This window comes from Salminus brasiliensis, chromosome 25 (genome assembly GCF_030463535.1).
Source record: "Salminus brasiliensis chromosome 25, fSalBra1.hap2, whole genome shotgun sequence".
Lineage (NCBI taxonomy): Eukaryota > Metazoa > Chordata > Actinopteri > Characiformes > Bryconidae > Salminus > Salminus brasiliensis.
The window spans coordinates 23,920,498-23,937,493 of NC_132902.1; the positions used below are offsets into that span (position 1 = coordinate 23,920,498).

A 16,996-nucleotide genomic window follows, 5' to 3' on the forward strand; every position below is an offset into this window, starting at 1 on the left:
AACCGAATGTCGACGGTTCTCTAAACAAAAACACAAGAAAAATGTTAACAACCTGTATAATTTAATATGTCAACTGCATGAGAGGCGCCAAAATCAGAGCACCATAAAACGGCAACGCAGAAGAACACACTGCATGTCTACAACTACACACAGACGTTCGTGGAAGATGCCTCCCACCCCGACTCAATCCTGCTGCTTAAACACTACCACACACACACACACCCACCTCAAATCGCCCCGTTAACAAGCCCTTCAGTTTCAAAGGGGCATATCAGAGCAGGGAAAGCAAAAGTACAGCAGGAATGGGATTGGGAAGCACTGGCATAAAGTTAGCAGGGATTTTTTTTTCTTCCTTTTTCCTCTTTTTTTAAATACAGGCAGTTTTAACACACAAACGCTGGTTTTTAAAAAAACTCAAACTGTACAGTCTGCCAGTCCGGTATCTGCTAGGGTAACAAGTATGTGCACTAGCATTACTTTACAGGTCACAGGAGAACAGTTCAGGAACAAATCCTACATTTAGCTTAATGAGGCTCTATACAAAAAAACAACGCATCCTTTACAACAACCTGTCGGCCACTGACCAACCTTTTAAAAACATAAAATATTCCAAACTTAAAAAAGGACAGAAATTAAGTTATAAAAAGGTAATTTGTTTTATAGGTTTATGCAAAATAACACTGTTAAGAGGATGCTAGAATCTCCCTTTGAAGGGTTTGAATCCTCCGCTGCTACCAGCCATGGGGACGTTGGTGATCTGGACGATTCTGTTCATGCCGGCAGAGGAATGGCTGTGGACATGCACATAAACAGAAGCGTTAGGGCTGTTTATTCATTAAAACATTACATAAGAACATTCAGATCAATGCATAATTAGTATAACAATTAAATTCTGATTCAGATTCTGATTACAGTTACTAGATTTCTACATTTATTACAAGTTGGACCATATGGCTACCTGCTATGGCCAAAAGAGTAAAAACAATTACTTTTGCCAATTTGATTTTGATCTCCAAGGTTTTTAATTTAACAGTGACCTTGTTAATTATAAATATATTTATAATAAATAAATAAAATGCAGGAATGTTGGTCCTCACCTATCTGTGTACATACCTGGAGTGCGGAGCCATCATGCCAGGCCGGCTCTCTCCCATGCGCCGACTGTCAGGGAAGCCTCCGCTCTGGGAGCCCGCACCCCCATGCCAGTCTTTCCTCGGGCCCTGGTCCCGTCCTTGCCGCTCCACTACTACTTGCCGCCCGCTGCTGAAATGCTGCTACAATATGGAACCAGCGTCAGGCTCAAGTAAACACAACTATATTTTTTAACACCTGTCCTGAACACCTGACAACTGCACACTGGGTATTTTTCAACCCTTGAATTAACATGCCTTCCTTTCCTTTTATTATAACGCCATACAATACAAGCTTTTTTTATTCCCGAAGCAGTACAAGCTTGTTCTTTCTCACCTGATCCCCCATGACTGTAGGTCTTCCTCCATCTCTGCTGCTGAAGCTGGATCTGCCACGGCTTGATGGAGGGGCTCCTCTCATGGCAGGACCAGGCCCCTCTCGGCCTGAACGCTCCGGACGCATCCGCACAGCTCCTCTAGAGGAAACAAACACCAGAAACTCACTGCATATCCAGTTCATGCTGCCAGTTTCCAATGAAACTGGTGGCAATGCAATGGTATTGCCACATCCTTTAGCTACAATTGCTTTACAGAAACGCTGACAGTTTTGGCATTAGTTAATTCTAGTTTAACAAAACCTAATGAACTACAATTTCCCTGGACCAATTGCGATCCTGGTGGGGCAGATCCCTTGAGTTCTGCAGGAATTTCCCTGCTCAAGCACACCTAATTCAACTAGCCTGTTAATTGCCAGGTTTAGTAGGTCTGCTGGAGCAGGGAAATCAGCAAACTGCTGTACTCTCGCCCCCACCTCATCAATTTGAGTGAAATTATTATATAAGAGTAAGGAATCCAGAGACTGGGCTCCGCCAATATCAAGGTTGGAAAAATTTTATCAATATTTATCTATGACATGCTGCAACACTTGGGAGAGAATGATCTATTCTACTCTTACCGCACATCACTCGGTTTGGTGTTCATGCCACTGTCATTCTTCCAGCCAGTGTGGCCTGTATCTCGGGCAGAACGTGAGTGGGTCATGGCTGGAGGAGGAGCTCTGCCCCCTGCTGGTCTATCAGGCATTGCCACGGGTCTGGCCACAGGTCTTGCCACAGGCCTGGCAACAGGTCTGGCCACGGGCCTGCGCTCATCTCGGTCTCTGATCTCACGCCGGTCTGTATCCCGCAGATCAGCACGTGCAGAAGGAGGAGGCGGCTCGGGCCGGCGGACAGTGTCAAAGCTTTTAGGGTATCGGTCAAACCCAGAGCTCTCACGCCGGGTGTCAGGCCTGTTCTTCTTAGTTTCTGGCTCACCCTCGAACCGATTCCGTCTAAAAACCACAGCCGAAGGTAACTTTCAAGACGGGGATTTTCAACTTTCGATAACAATTAAACCAATTTACAGTATAAACTATATACAGTATATGCTCTATGACAATCAATGTTAACGCCTTGATAAAACACCAAAACAAAGGTCTCTGTTCCGCCCGAACATCAGCTCACCTGTCAAAGTTGTTAGGCTGAACAGGAGAAGAGTCAGGGAAGCGTGCTCGGTCTCTGGAGCTGAAGTCATTAAAACGGCCCTGCTGACGGTTACCGTAGTCCGAGGCCTGGCTGATCCGGCCCTCTGACTCTGGCTGCATCTTCTTGTTGCCATTCCAGTAGGAGTCATCCCTCCTGCAAAATAATAAAGAGAGAGAAGCCCGTGAACTCATTTCCTTGAGCTGCAGGAAACTGAATCTGGATACATAGAACTGCCACACTTAAACTCAAGGACTGCATTTACGTACTTTCAGGAAACTGTAACCCCACTTACTAGGGAGCTTATTTGAGGGGGGAGGGGGCAACTTGGGCAGTAGGGAACAGCCCAAGAGTTTCCACTCTTAAGAAAAGCTTTTTTTTCCCCCCCGCCATCACTCATTTTCCAGAAATTTACTTGACTGAAAAAAATAGCCACCAAATTCCCAGTTTCTCCAGATTTTGCAGTATGCATGGGAAAGTTAAATCATCCAGGCAAACCTGTGGTCTACGTCACGGCCTCTTTTCAGGTTGTTGCGTTTCTCCTGCTCATAGCGCAGCTGTTCCTGCTGCCTTCTCAGCTCTTCCCGTTCCCGAGCCATCCTCTCTGCTTCCTTTCGCCGTTCCTGCCAATCAAACAGCAACAAATTAGGCAACCATAAATGCAAGCGAGGTGCTTAGAGGGAAGCAATGTGGTGCGACAGTAAGCAGCTGACCTGCTCTATGCGGATCCTCTCCCTTTCCAACCGCTCTCGCTCCATGCGTTCACGCTCCAGTTTCTGCCTCTCGAGCTCCAGCCTCTGGCGCTCACGCAATAGGTTTTCCCTCTCTTCTCGCTCGCGCATCACACGGATTCTCTCACGCTCTCGCCGCTCGCGCTCTGCAATCTCACGCCGCCTGGATTGGGTGAAAGCGTAGGATTATGAATGGATTTTTATTAAGATTTAATTATGAGTAATGTCTAAATAACTTCTAATCTATAAATGTTCTTTGGGTATTTATGTTTGGATTTAACCGTACAAAACAGCAGGTTAATCGTCATACTGGTTTATAGATTTATTAGAGGTACACAACCAGAGTTACATGATCCAGTTAAACAACGAATAAAGTACATTTACATTTAAGGCATTTAGCAGACGCTCTTCTCCAGAGCGACTTACAAAAGTGCTTTGCTATTTACCCAAGAAAAACCTCAGCTAATTTGAATAGACTAATAATTTAACGATCCTCTAATCTTAGACTCTACTAAACACAAGTCAGTAAGAAGACCACTCTGCTATTCGCCCAAGTACTCTCAGAAGAGGAGGGTCTTCAGTCTGCGTTTGAAGACAGCGAGTGTTGGACTCTGCTGTTCGGACACCCAGGGGAAGCTCGTTCCACCACTTTGGTGCAGGACAGAAAAAAGCCTGGACGCTTGTCTTCCGTGGATTTTGAGGGATGGCGGGTCGAGCCGAGCCGAGCCTACTTGAAGCTCGGAGGGCTCTTGGTGTGGGTCAGCTTTTGACCATTGCCATCAAGTACAGAGGGGCTGGTCCTCATACTGAGTCATTGTATTGTGACACTACGCTTTTCTAAGCATTAGTGAGGAAAGTGTTTGATCTTAATAAATAAATGCAACAAAAAATATATAATAATGTAGTCAGTATGGGAGAGTATTTTTGAGAAGCTGTTGTTGCTTATGTATTTAGTCTGTGATTACATGTATTGTGACAAATATCGCTGAGAAATTTGTGATCTAGTCATTTTACCATTTCGCCCAGCCCTACTGTAAACCCTTTTGAGGTGGTGTTAGGCAGACTAGGAGAGCAGAATGCAAAGCTTAAAAGGTGTTGAACAGGACTTACCTGCGAAGTTCCATGGCCCTGCGCATTCGCTCCATTCTGACCATGCGCTCTCGCATCCTTTGCTCCTTCATTTTCTCAAAGGGAAGGATATCTTTATTGCCACCTTTGTTAAGGAAAGGCCTTCCTTTCTTCATTGGGTCCATCTACACAAACAATAAACATGTCTTAACGTCTTGTGGTTAAGAACCAAGCAGCACTACACAAAGTAAAGGAGGGGGGGTGTCTACAAACCTCTTCAGGAGGACCGATCCACCGAGGTCGTCTGTTCATCATATTGGGTGGTCCAGGCTACAGAGTAAGTGAGACATTTCCAATTAAACAGACATGCCAATAATAAAAGCAGAACAGGAGGAAAATCTAGTCTCAGTACCTTGTCAAATCTCCCTCCTCTTCTGAATGGAAGTCTAGGTTTAAAGCCTTGGTCTCTTTTAGCTTGATCACCCACTACCATCTTCCCAGGGCTCTTTCCTATGCGAGAGAGGCATAAGAAATTAAACTCTGTTATTCATTTAACACACAGTCCATCCATTTCCTCTGTGCAAGACAGAAAGCAAATGCACAAGTAAATCCACGTACGGCCATGCTTCTTCTCATCCTTCTTAACATCTGCCGCAGAGCTGGAAGACAGGCCATCAGACTTCGGGCCTTTGGTCTCCAGTTTCTTGGAAGAGTCCTTGCTCTCCTTCTCAGACGGCTTCTTCTCTTCCTTTTTGGAAGAGGCCTGAGTCCTGTGGAGATTTGGTTAAAAACATGAGCATTCCCCTACTCATCTCTAAGCACATAACAGAGTAGTAGGGAGATACTAGCCCTTACTTGCTGGTTGTCTTTGTCCCAGTAGGGGTACGCTTTTCTGACAAGATTTTACTGGACCCTGTTTTGTCCTCTCCTTCTTTCTTGGAGAAGTCTTTCTTGAAAGGGTCACTTTTAACCTGAAAAAAAAAGCAGGAATGAGGGTCATATTTAAAAGGTTGTTCACCTAGCTCAAGCCCACAACAGACATTATTATTATTATAGGTTGACAATTACAAAATAAAGGCCCCTTGGTTAAGAATTTAAGTTGTGAAATCATAAATATAGGTACGCATTGTATAGGCATGTAGTAACAGCCTAAAGTTTTACAGAGTCATTAGAGAAACAGTCTTTACCCTGTCCACAGAGATCTGCTGGCCATGAAGCTCTGTGCGGTCCAGGTGGGAGATGCATCTTGCCACCTCTGCACTGGATGACATGGTCACTAAACCATAGCATTTAGCTCCAGGGCTGCGGGCGTTGGTGACCACTTTTGCACTGAAGACCTTTTTAAAATAAATCGACATTCAGTTTAAAAAACAGAACCTGACTGATCGAGCTTCTAATACAAGACAATGTCTGCAGCATAAAAAAAAAACATCTGCTTTAATCCATCCACTGGTCAATTAATCAATATCTTGCTGCGGTCATTCTACTCTTTACAACAATGCACATGAACATGATACTGCCATGCGTTTGCACAATACCTACAGTAATATCAGCAGTACTAAGCACCCCATGTCTATAGTTAATTCTTTTTATTTACGTCTTAGATTAAAGTATGTCTCCATCTTAATTATCCGTATTAGCCAACGAATGTAGGTTTTACTTAACGTCTTAACAGCTTGTGGGTTAGTTGCAACTTGGCAAAGTAAGAAAGTCACTGCACAGTGCGACTGCTGCAGTGTTTACTGTGTGTATGACAATAAAACTAGAATCTTGAAATAGTAAAGTATTTCTTACCTTCCCATATTTGCCAAAGAGGTTCTTCAGATCAGCGGCTTTAGTGTTGGAGGACAGGCCACTCACCCACAAGTTGCGAGTGGAGCTAGTGCTGCTGCTGCTGCTGATTCCTCCTAAACATGGATCATAAGCTGGAGGTCAAACTAACATCCATCCCATACATCAGCTAACCTTCACTAGACCTCTCATCTTTTCCCCCCTGTTAGTTTATTAGCATTTCAGAAGTCAGGTTTTGAAGCTGTAATTTTATTTAACCAGGGTTAAACAGATTAAAATCCCTTTCATAAGCAAGCCCTGGCAAAGACAGCAGCACATAAGAGAATCTACACCCTAAATAACAAGTTCTTCCTTTAGTAGCTAGGAACAGTGCACTGTACTATACCACTTCCATTAAAGTCGCCACAGGAGTGGGCCATGAATATATTTTTGTATTACGATACAATGCATTTCAAAGCACACTGGATATTGTAAAAATGATTAGATATTATTATTATTATTATTATTATTATTATAAATAAATACAAAAATTTAATTTTTTATTACTACATTACAAAGAAAGTGTGATTAGTCCAGTTTTACTGTGACGGAGTGCAGTAAATTCTGAATGAAAGCCCTGTACTAAATGAGAGAGTATTTGTAAAGCAGTTCTTTTACGAATCTGCTGCTCCTGATGTATCGTCTGTCAAAACATCAGAAATTTAATAGTGTATCATGAAAACGTCTTACATACTGTGATTATATTTACTATATCGCCCACTCCTACGTATAAATTTAGCCTTGCAAAAGCCATGAAGCTCTAAAACAAGCAAGAGGTGCAATTTAAGCAACGATATTCGATTAGCGTGACAGATTCACAGAAAGTTAGGGGATTATTTATTGCTATTTAAAAGAAAAACACTTACCTTTCTCGTCTTTCGTGGTCTTCCCATCTCGGTCTTTTGAGGAGCTACAATGCAAGTGTGGTGACAGTGACAAGAAGAGAGAAATGAGCAAACCATACAAGGACATGCAGTAACCTGTGGGCAGTGGGGAACACTCAGACACACAATCGCCGTTCAGTGCGCTGGATTTGGTGCATTACAAAAAAAGAAAAGAGAAAAATCCCCATAGGTAAGGCTTGCACTTGGGCAACACTCCAATAAGGCTTCTTTCATTGCTTTTCCACAGGATCAAGGTGGGTCAGGTTTTCTGCCAATTTATTCTCTTGGTCAATGAAATCTTCAGAAGTGTGTTCAACTTCACAGCAAATCACTTCACTGGACTGACAAACCCCTCTGTCATCACTGGATCTATTGCTCTTTTTTAACCCATAAGTTGGGACTGGAAAAGGCAATAAAAGTGCTGGAAATGTGCAACAGTCGTGTTCATCTCCTCGTTTAACGGCACCAATTACCCAACTTCAAAAAAGGCCAAACAAATCAAAGGAAACCAATGGCAGGGATTAGGAACAATGATCAACTTGTTATGGGAAAAAGAAAAAAAAAAAATCATTCTTGCGGCTACCCACAATGCTGAGTTCACAGTGATCTGGAACTTGGTAGAAGTATCTTAAAGAACTGACATAGAAAGACAAACCTCTTTGCTTGACCTGCCGCCCCAGCAGAAGAGGGGCCTTTCTTCCCAGAATCCTTTTCTTTGTCTCCCGTTTCAGCTTTCTTCGAGGCCTCCCTGCCGTCCTTCTTGGCGGCTTCAGACTTCGGCCCGTCATCTCTCTTACCATCTTTGTGGCCGTCCTTTGCTTCGGCCATCGAGTCTGCCTCCTGCCTCGTCTCGGCAGAGGCTTCCGGCTCCTCGCAGCCCTTGTCTGCCTCAGAATCTGGAAGTTTCACATGTTTACCTGTTTCCAGGAGGTCGTCCCCATCCACATCCAGCGTGATGGCATCTTCAGCTTGGATGGTGACGGAAATGTTATCATCTTCAAGCTCTTTGGCCGGTTCGGGAGCGAGTTCGCTCTCCAAGGCCTCCATTGCTGGGACTTCAGGTTCAGGTTCAGCTTCGGCCTCAGCGTCAAGCTCAGGCTCAGGCTCCGGCTCAGGCTCCACCTCGGCCTCAATCTCAGGCTCTGCATCCGGTTCTGGTTCTGGCTGTGCCTCAGGTTCGGCGAGGCCGTCCCCGCCGGAGAAGGATTTAGAATTTTCGCGAGTAGCATCATCAGTATCAGTTACATCTGAGGGATTTAACAAGGATAAAACATGGCAAAAAAAAAAAAAACACATTGTTTAACATTCACATCTCGGAGCTAGGTCACCTAGAAAGTAGAATAGAGAGCAAGTTTAGTGTTAGTGGTCATCGTGGGTGAGGAAACCACAGGTATAACACAAAACACACATTCCTTAGAAAAATGGTGCGTTCAGCAATCTTCAGTCATCTTAGTCACGATCACCACGTCTCATAATGGAGAACTCAGCCGTAGCCGGCAGTCTTCCTCTGCCTTTTTCAGTGGCCCTTCATCTTCCCTTTTAATCTCCGAAACTGGTTGGCAGTTCTCCATATTGTGGACATTGTAGAAAAAAAGACATGTCAAACAAGTCCTTTCTCCAGAGGCCTTAGGTCAGCCTGTGGCTTTTCAAAGCTCAGGGTCTTCTTTCTAACGCTCCCCTCAAATGCCCATCATTCCTAGTTGCTGGGTAGGGCAGGTGGGTAGTTAGGGTGCTCCATCCTTCCTGAAAGTGGAGAGCCAGTCCGTGCCATTGCACTCCGTTCTCGACACAGCTAAACATAGCCATCTTTTGTGTGATTGTCCAGTCCTGAGTTTGCAGACGGAAGCAGCGTGTAATGTTTGCCGCAGTGTGGTGGCATGTTGCAATCGGTACACGGTATGTCGACTTCCGACCAGTCTTAGAAGACTGCATGAGCACGCTCAGGAGAAACGTCCACAGCTGAAGCCTGTTGATGCACGGTTTCCTGATGCGTAGAAAGTGATGCGACGACTCCATGAGTGTACGAAAAGTCTCCGCTGGAATTCAGAAGTTGCAGCAGGTTGATTTGGTGTTTCCTGAGATGGAGAAATGGATGTGACGACTCCTTGCATGTTTGAAAAGTCTCCTCTGACATTTGGAAGTAGCAGCAGTAGTAGTTGGTGTGGTGTTTCCTGAGGTGCAGAAACGCATGTGATGACTGAACACTGTGTTCAAGAAGTCTCCTCCAGCATCCCGAGGTAGCAGTGGGTAAGAATTGCGAAAGTCATTCAGAAGACTGTTGACGTTAAGAGAAACGTCCACCGACTCAGCAACCGTGCTGAATGTGAAATCAGTTTCCAATCACAGTAGTTTCACCTGTCCTTAGCAAGTGACAGGGGTCTTACAGGTAGTGAGGAAACTCGAAAGCAAGGAAGAAAATGGGGGAGGAGCGTCCCACCTTCAGAGAAGAAAGAACCTAAAAAGATTACCAATCCACCCTAACACGAGCCCAAACATACCTTTCTCTGATTCCTCCTCTTCAGCCTCCTGAAAACAGAGATCATCAGAGAGCATTTAGGAGCTAAATATTACATCCAGGATTAAATCACTGATCACCATGATAAAGGGTTATTTGATATTAGGTAGGGTTAAAGTGCAGGCAGTAACCTGCTACTTTTCTTTTAGCTGTTAAATAAGTTTTTAACCCAGAAGCAGAGTCACTCACAATGCAGCTAGTAAAGCAGAACACTTCTAACGGCTTCATTTTTCTTTATGAGACATGATACTCACATTTTTCCCCATATGGAGCTGGATAAAGCACTAAACAGCACCATTTAACTCCCTTACACCATCATTCACCTCTATAACTAAACTGCAGAGCTCATTTTCTAGCAGAGAGGTGTGGGCGCCATTGTTTAGGTGTACTCTGAACATGCATGCTTAGTTACTCGCCATGTCAGCCTTCTAGCGAACCCTTAAACAACTGTAATTGCACCATTAAATGCACACAGTGTTTGCATGAATAATGAATAATTTCCCCACTGCGGGACTAATAAAGGACTCTTATCTTAAATTATGTAGTAAATGAAACTGGAATCAAATTACTAGGCATTAACTCACATTTTTTTGGATTGAAATCAGAATAAAAACATTTTTTAAGTACCGTGTTGTGTAGTGTGTGTTGATTTGGTGGAAATCTGGCAACATTTATAATTATTTTGCCGTTCCTAAAGTGATATTCTTAAACGAACACGGTGAATCCTATGCTCCTCACTGTGAGCGCATAGATTATCCATTAAAACTCAAACCTTATAGATCTCCATCTATAAATATATAGATCTTACCTTGGAAAAGGACTCCTCTTCCATTGCTGTGTCAAGGTCCGAGTCAACTTTCCTTCCTGGCCAGATAAACAAGGAGTATGTGTGACAGCTCAAAGAAAAAGCAGCAGTTAAACCATTTCCATTTCCTACCATATTTAACTCAATTGTTTGAGGTCTAAATGTAAACCAGATGTGGCGGAGAAAGCACTGTTTTCCACCAGATCTGCTTACCTTCTAAGGCACAATGCATTCTGCACTAACTATCAAGCCATTTATGGGCTGGTTTTGCAGACATCAGCTTAATATAGGACTAAACTGCAATGCCAACAGTGCTTTACTGTTAAACCAACCACCAACCACTTGGTACAGAATAATGGACTTAATACGGGTCTGGACACCATAACATTGTGTTTAGTAGAGTCTAAGATTAGAGGTATCTTTGAATTATTAGTCTATTCTAACTAGCTAAGGTTTCTTTCTTGGTTAAGTCACTCTGGATAAGAGCGTCTGCTAAATGCCGTAAATGTAAATGTAAAATAACACCATAACATTTGCAAACGTAGGGCGAAAGAAAGTGGAGTGGTGGTCATCCTGGAGGTGAGAAACCTTCAGAGACTGCATTATTACCTTTGGATTTCGCATTCTTTCTGGTCGGTGTGTCCACTGATGGGATTTCGATGTTTTCTGGATCGCCACCTTCGTCTTCTATTGCCTAGATGGAAATAATAATCCCATCAAAACCATTAATTCGGTTTGAGAAGGACATATTTTGGGGAAATAACTTTTCCTATATAACAATTGTAAACAATTAAAAAAAATTTAAAAAAAAAAAAAAAATGACCCTGTTCTTCAGTGTTCAGGACCCCACAGGGCGGACCACCACAGAGCAGGTACGTAGGTAGTATATTTGGGTGGTGGGTCAGCATTCTCAGCATTGACTGTAGTGACACTGACTGACAAGGTGGTGGCGAGAGTGTGTGTGTTAGGGGAGAGAGAGAGTGTGTGTGTTAGGGGACAGAGAGTGTGTGTGTGTTAGGGGAGAGTGTGTGTGTGTTAGGGGAGGGAGAGTGTGTGTGTGTTAGGGGAGGGAGAGTGTGTGTGTGTTAGGGGAGAGTGTGTGTGTGTTAGGGGAGAGTGTGTGTGTGTTAGGGGAGAGTGTGTGTGTGTTAGGGGAGAGTGTGTGTGTGTGTGTGTTAGGGGAGAGTGTGTGTGTGTGTGTGTGTTAGGGGAGAGTGTGTGTGTGTGTTAGGGAAGAGAGAGTGTGTGTGTGTGTGTTAGGGGAGAGTGTGTGTGTGTGTGTGTTAGGGGAGAGAGAGTGTGTGTGTGTGTTAGGGGGGAGAGAGTGTGTGTGTTAGGGGAGTGTGTGTGTGTGTTAGGGGGGAGAGAGTGTGTGTGTTAGGGGGGAGAGAGTGTGTGTGTGTGTTAGGGGGGAGAGTGTGTGTGTGTGTGTGTTAGGGGGGAGAGTGTGTGTGTGTGTTAGGGGAGAGTGTGTGTGTGTGTGTGTGTGTTAGGGGAGAGTGTGTGTGTTGTGCTGGTGGTACAAGTGGATCAGACACAGCAGTGCTGCTGGAGTGCTTAAACCCCTCAGCTTCACTTGCTGCCCCACCACCCAAACACTACCGGCCTGCTCCGTGGTGGTCCGTCCTGCGGGGTCCTGAGCACTGAAGATCAAAGAGGGTGAAAGGGGGCTGATAACAGGGTATACAGGGGGACAGAGGGACACAGCCTGGAGTTATAGGAGGGTGTTTATACAACTATATAAACATACACACACATATATAACTACACACAACAGCATTTTAAACATATATATAAATAATCTAAAGCATTTAGTCCTGATTAAGATTAAGGTCAGGCACAAACCTGGAAAACACACAGGACTGAGACAAGCTATGCTAACAAGCTAGCAAGCTAACAGGCTAACAGGTTGCTTATTCTTCCTCTAAACGTTGCCTTTAAAGGCAGGTCTAGACCTACACACGTATGTAAGACGTGCTTATATGATTTAGCATGGACTTGAACGTCTAATAGAGCCAAGGGTGTAGCTAGCAGCCGAGCCCGTTAGCGCTAGCCAGCTAGCTTAGCATCTGAAGCTAACCGCGTTGCTATGAGCGGCTCGGCGCTCGCGCGGGAAGCCTCCGGCCGGCCTGTTTGGCTTTACTTGTTTGAGTCGCGCGATGAGCACATTCTTCACTCCCGCCACGTCCATATTCCTGCGCTTCAGCTCCGTCTTCAGGTCCACCACCCGCAGCTCGGTGATCCGCTTGGTCTCCGCTGTAATGGCCCCCGACGCCATCTTACCCGCAGCTGCAGCTCCAACAGCTCCAACAGCGGCGGCGGCGTCATCAACCGCCTCGTTACGTCACGCCTCCGCGTGCAGGCCTGTGGAAGCCCGTTCCCGCCAGATAGAGGGACAACCCGCCGCCTGCCCCGCTCTCCCCGCTCGAGCTGGGCAGGATACTGGACCAGTGTAGGGGTCATTCTGTCATTTAGGGCACAAAAAACAGGCAGTGGTTCAATTTAGTCAATTTCCTCAGTAAAACATGTCCACTATCTGCTTCAACATCAAAGATTTTTCTATTTTTTAATACTTTAATGTAAATAAATAATAATAATAATATTTTGTTTACTCTACAGCACCATGCATCCTTTACACTGACAATAATAATAATAATAATAATAATAATAATAATAATTTATTTACTATACAGCACCCTGCATCTTTTACACTGACAATAATAATAATAATAATAATTATTATTATTATTTATTTACTCTACTGCACCATGCATCTTTTACACTGACAATAATAATAATAATAATAATAATAATTTATTTACTCTACAGCACCATGCATCTTTTACACTGACAATAATAATAATAATAATAATAATAATAATAATAATAATAATAATTTATTTACTCTACAGCACCATGCATCTTTTACACTGACAATAATAATAATAATAATAATAATAATAATAATAATAATAATTTATTTACTCTACAGCACCATGCATCCTTTACACTGACAATAATAATAATAATAATAATAATAATAATTTATTTACTCTACAGCACCCTGCATCTTTTACACTGACAATAATAATAATAATAATAATAAGAAGAAGAAGAAGAAGAATTTATTTATTTACTCTACAGCACCATGCATCATTTACACTGACAATAATAATAATATTATTAATAATAAAAATGTGATAATGGTGACTCATAATGTAGACTACTGGCTAGCTTGACCGGTTCACTGGTAGACCTCGTCTGGCTGACCACCTCACCTCATCTAATGAGGAATGGTTGACCACCATGCAGCATGCACTATGCTGGTCAAGAGCTGGTTAACCAAAGACCTGCTTGGACCATCTGAAACCAGCTAGCAGGAGAAGCTGACCTTGAACTGGATCTTTAGCAGTTTTTAAGGCTATTTAAAAATAAATACTTACCTCAGAGAAATATGCATTGAAAAAGTTATTAAATTATCATTAATTAATTATCAACATTTATTTATTTATTTATTTATTAAATAATGATGCGAGCTGAATGGTCAGGAAGGTCAGTCAGATCGGACTTATAATATATTAATCCGGGACGTCCCAATCAGGATATTTTTCTCCCCGATCTGATCAGAGTCTTAATTCTCTTAATTCTGACTATCATCTGATACCGATCCGATCTGATCTGTGTGTGTGTATAAATAATAATCCAGCTCCACAGTTTAGATCAGACGAGCTGCTGATTAATCCGATCAGTAAAATCTCTTTATTTTCAGTCTCAGTTTCTATAATCAGACTTTCTGGACTGACTGATTTAGTTTAGTCCAGACTTTTCTTAAAATGATGTTTTATAGTGTTTAATATCTGATAATCCAGTCTGACTCTCCTCCCTCCTGACCAATCAGCTCCCAGCTCCTTTACAACACTGCTGTCTAATCACCTCCTGTGTGTGTGTGTGTGTGTGTGTGTAGTGGTACACACTCTGGACTGGTATCTGTGGTTGTTGGTCTACTGGTGTGTAATAACTAGTTTATAGTGGGTGAGTGTGTGATTGGGTTTTTCATAGTGAGTGTGTGTGTATGTGTGTGTTAGCATTAGCATTAGCCTCCACTCTGTTCTGAATGGGTTCTTCAGTGCTGGTTTATAAACAGAGAAAGGCGAGTGAGCGGTTCTCCGATTCTCCCGCTGGTAAAACCGAGCGTTTCAGTGATGGTTTTATAAAGGGTCAGATATTATGGTCTGTTTTCAGGTTCCACTGTAAAATAGCTCCACACTGCAGAACCTCAACTCCTTTATTTACCTTCTGAGAACGTCCGCACTGCTGCTGCTGCCGGCTGGGAATAATGTCCATAATGTTGCCTAGAGGACAGCAGATGGCGCCCTGAAGACCGTGGTTAAAACAAAGACTCGCAGCTGGACCAGGATTAAAATAGGCCTGGATCTGACCCAATTTCAACCCACTGGATGGGATCAGAACACACTATAAAACAGTCTGGACTAAACTAAATCAGTCAGTCCAGAAAGTCTGATTATAGAAACTGAGACTGAAAATAAAGGATTTTACTGATCAGATTAATCAGCAGCTCGTCTGATCTAAACTGTGGAGCTGGATTATTATTTATACACACACACAGATCAGATCAGATCAGATCAGTATCAGCTGATAGTCAGCATTAAGAGATTCCGATCAGATTGTGTGTGTGTGTGGGGGGGGGGGGGGGGGGGGGGGGGGCAAAATGACCTGACTGGGACACCCCTGTTTTTTTATTTATAAATCCTTGCACAAAAAACTAAAATGTTATTAATTCTAAAATGTTAATTCAGTAAATAAACAGAAAATATTAATTAATTTCCTGTAGAATTATTCAGTAATTTGGACCCAAATACTTGCATAAGACTGTAAATTTTTTCTGCTTAAGTTTAGACACAACTTCTATTTATTTGCTGAATTTAACATATGAACATACTGGGAGAAAACATTACCAGGTTTACCCCCCTCCCCAATATATTAAATTAAGCAGATTTTATATTATATTATAAATAAATAAATAAATAAATACTGGACTTCTCATCAGTACATACTATTTCTGTAAGAACAGGACAAAACTTAAACTCAATAAATCAAAATGTAAAATGTAATAACTAATTACTGTCCCTGTTTAATTCCTCTCAGCTGTGCTGATGCAGGTCCTGGGCGGCTCTGTGGCCGTTCACACCTCTCACTTCAGAGCTTTATTAGTGCTTTTAGACCAAAAACAGAACCAGCGAGTCCAACAGGCCAAAGATAAGGTAAAGGTGCAGGTATTTGTCACTGTACAGCGAAATGTGTCCTCCGCATTTAACCCATCTGTGGTAGTGAACACACACACACACACACACACACTAGTGAACTAGGGGCAGTGAGTACACACACCTCCAGAGCGGTGGGCAACCAACTCCAGCACCCGGGGAGCAGAGAGGGTAAAGGGCCTTGCTCAAGGGCCCAACAGTGGCAGCTCGCAGAGCCCGGGAATCGAACCCACAACCCTGTTATCGACATCCCGGCGCTCTAACTGCTGAGACACCACTGCCGCGATCCTGCTCTTCTATTTTCTATTTTTAGTTACTCAGTGTTTGAGTAGCTTCTTCAGCTGCTTTTATTATATGACCTACTGTTTATTTTAACTTATTTTTGAAATAAATAAATAATCAATTACCAATTTGGTTGTGCCAACTAACCCACCCCTTTGTAGCCCCCTCTAGCACCAACAACTCATGGGAACCGCACCAGCTAACAGACACCTGTGCTGGACAACATCGCGTTTCCAGTATTGAGAGGAGAGAGAGCGCCATCTACCCACCCAGAGAGAAAGCGCACGGCCAATTGTGCTTTCCCAGACTCCGGCTGCTGATGGCAAAGCAGATAGCATTTGTACTTTTAATGGATTAATTAATTTATTGATTGATTTACTTCAGTAACTTGAACTTCAACTCTACTGTAATCTACACACCTCTGAGACATCCGAGTCAAGTGGAGTGCATATAACACATTTATACATATATATATACATTCATATTTATACATATATACATATACATACATATATATATACACACATATACATACATATATATATATACACACATATACATATATATATGTATAAATGTGTTAAATGCACTCCACTTGACTCAGATGTCTCAGAGGTGTGTAGATTACAGTAGAGTTGAAGTTCAAGTTACTTATACACACATACAAGTGTATATACACACACACACACACACACACACATACATATATATATATATATATATATAACAAGCATCCAGTACAGCAGTCGTATTAGCAGAAAGGATCCACACAGGGTACACAAGAAAGAGTTACCTAACTTTATTAATATCATTATTTTTAAAACTAATGTAAATCCCATGGAGTATCATCCTGGGACCATTAAGTCTATGAATGCATGGATACCTGCCATTAAGTACTGCATTCCAACACTCCATTCAAAATTATTACAGGTCTTTTTTTTCTTTTTTT

General features: G+C 42.7%; 2 protein-coding genes across 9 annotated transcripts in view; both read right to left on the bottom strand.

The window, feature by feature from the left end:
• Positions 1-44: 44 nt before the first annotated feature.
• Positions 45-12,788, bottom strand: sltm (SAFB-like, transcription modulator). Of its 3 annotated transcripts, none has more exons than XM_072671711.1 (20): positions 12,627-12,788; positions 11,093-11,177; positions 10,487-10,542; positions 9,662-9,689; positions 7,819-8,410; positions 7,146-7,189; positions 6,244-6,356; positions 5,637-5,786; positions 5,305-5,420; positions 5,068-5,219; positions 4,862-4,959; positions 4,723-4,779; positions 4,492-4,634; positions 3,364-3,544; positions 3,149-3,273; positions 2,633-2,806; positions 2,086-2,460; positions 1,468-1,606; positions 1,114-1,271; positions 45-791 (listed from the first exon to the last, which is right to left on the bottom strand). In XM_072671711.1, the coding sequence occupies exons 1-20, from the start codon at positions 12,759-12,761 to the stop codon at positions 695-697; spliced, it is 3,018 nt and encodes a 1,005-aa protein (XP_072527812.1). In that variant the 5' UTR covers positions 12,762-12,788; the 3' UTR covers positions 45-694. The 3 variants fall into 3 exon arrangements, with proteins under 3 accessions (XP_072527812.1, XP_072527811.1, XP_072527813.1); XM_072671710.1 differs by having other exon boundaries at positions 1,114-1,274; positions 12,627-12,787; XM_072671712.1 differs by having other exon boundaries at positions 707-791; positions 1,098-1,274.
• Positions 12,789-16,831: 4,043 nt separating this feature from the next.
• The window catches only part of rnf111 (ring finger protein 111), a 58,823-nt gene continuing 58,658 nt past the window's right edge, over positions 16,832-16,996 (bottom strand). For all 6 annotated transcript variants that reach the window (XM_072671412.1, XM_072671415.1, XM_072671417.1 and 3 more), the window contains one exon: positions 16,832-16,996. This exon is cut by the window's right edge and continues 1,599 nt beyond it. The gene's annotated coding sequence lies outside the window, so the exon portion shown is untranslated.

Excerpts from the sequence above, each read along its gene's own strand:
- sltm (XM_072671710.1), bottom strand. The coding sequence starts at position 12,761 with ATGGCGTCGGGGGCCATTACAGCGGAGACCAAGCGGATCACCGAGCTG. Across the intron at positions 5,220-5,304 it reads GGGACAAAGACAACCAGCAA|GACTCAGGCCTCTTCCAAAA; the intron begins GTAAGGGCTAGT and ends AAATCTCCACAG. Across the intron at positions 3,545-4,491 it reads AGGGCCATGGAACTTCGCAG|GCGGCGTGAGATTGCAGAGC; the intron begins GTAAGTCCTGTT and ends CACCCAATCCAG.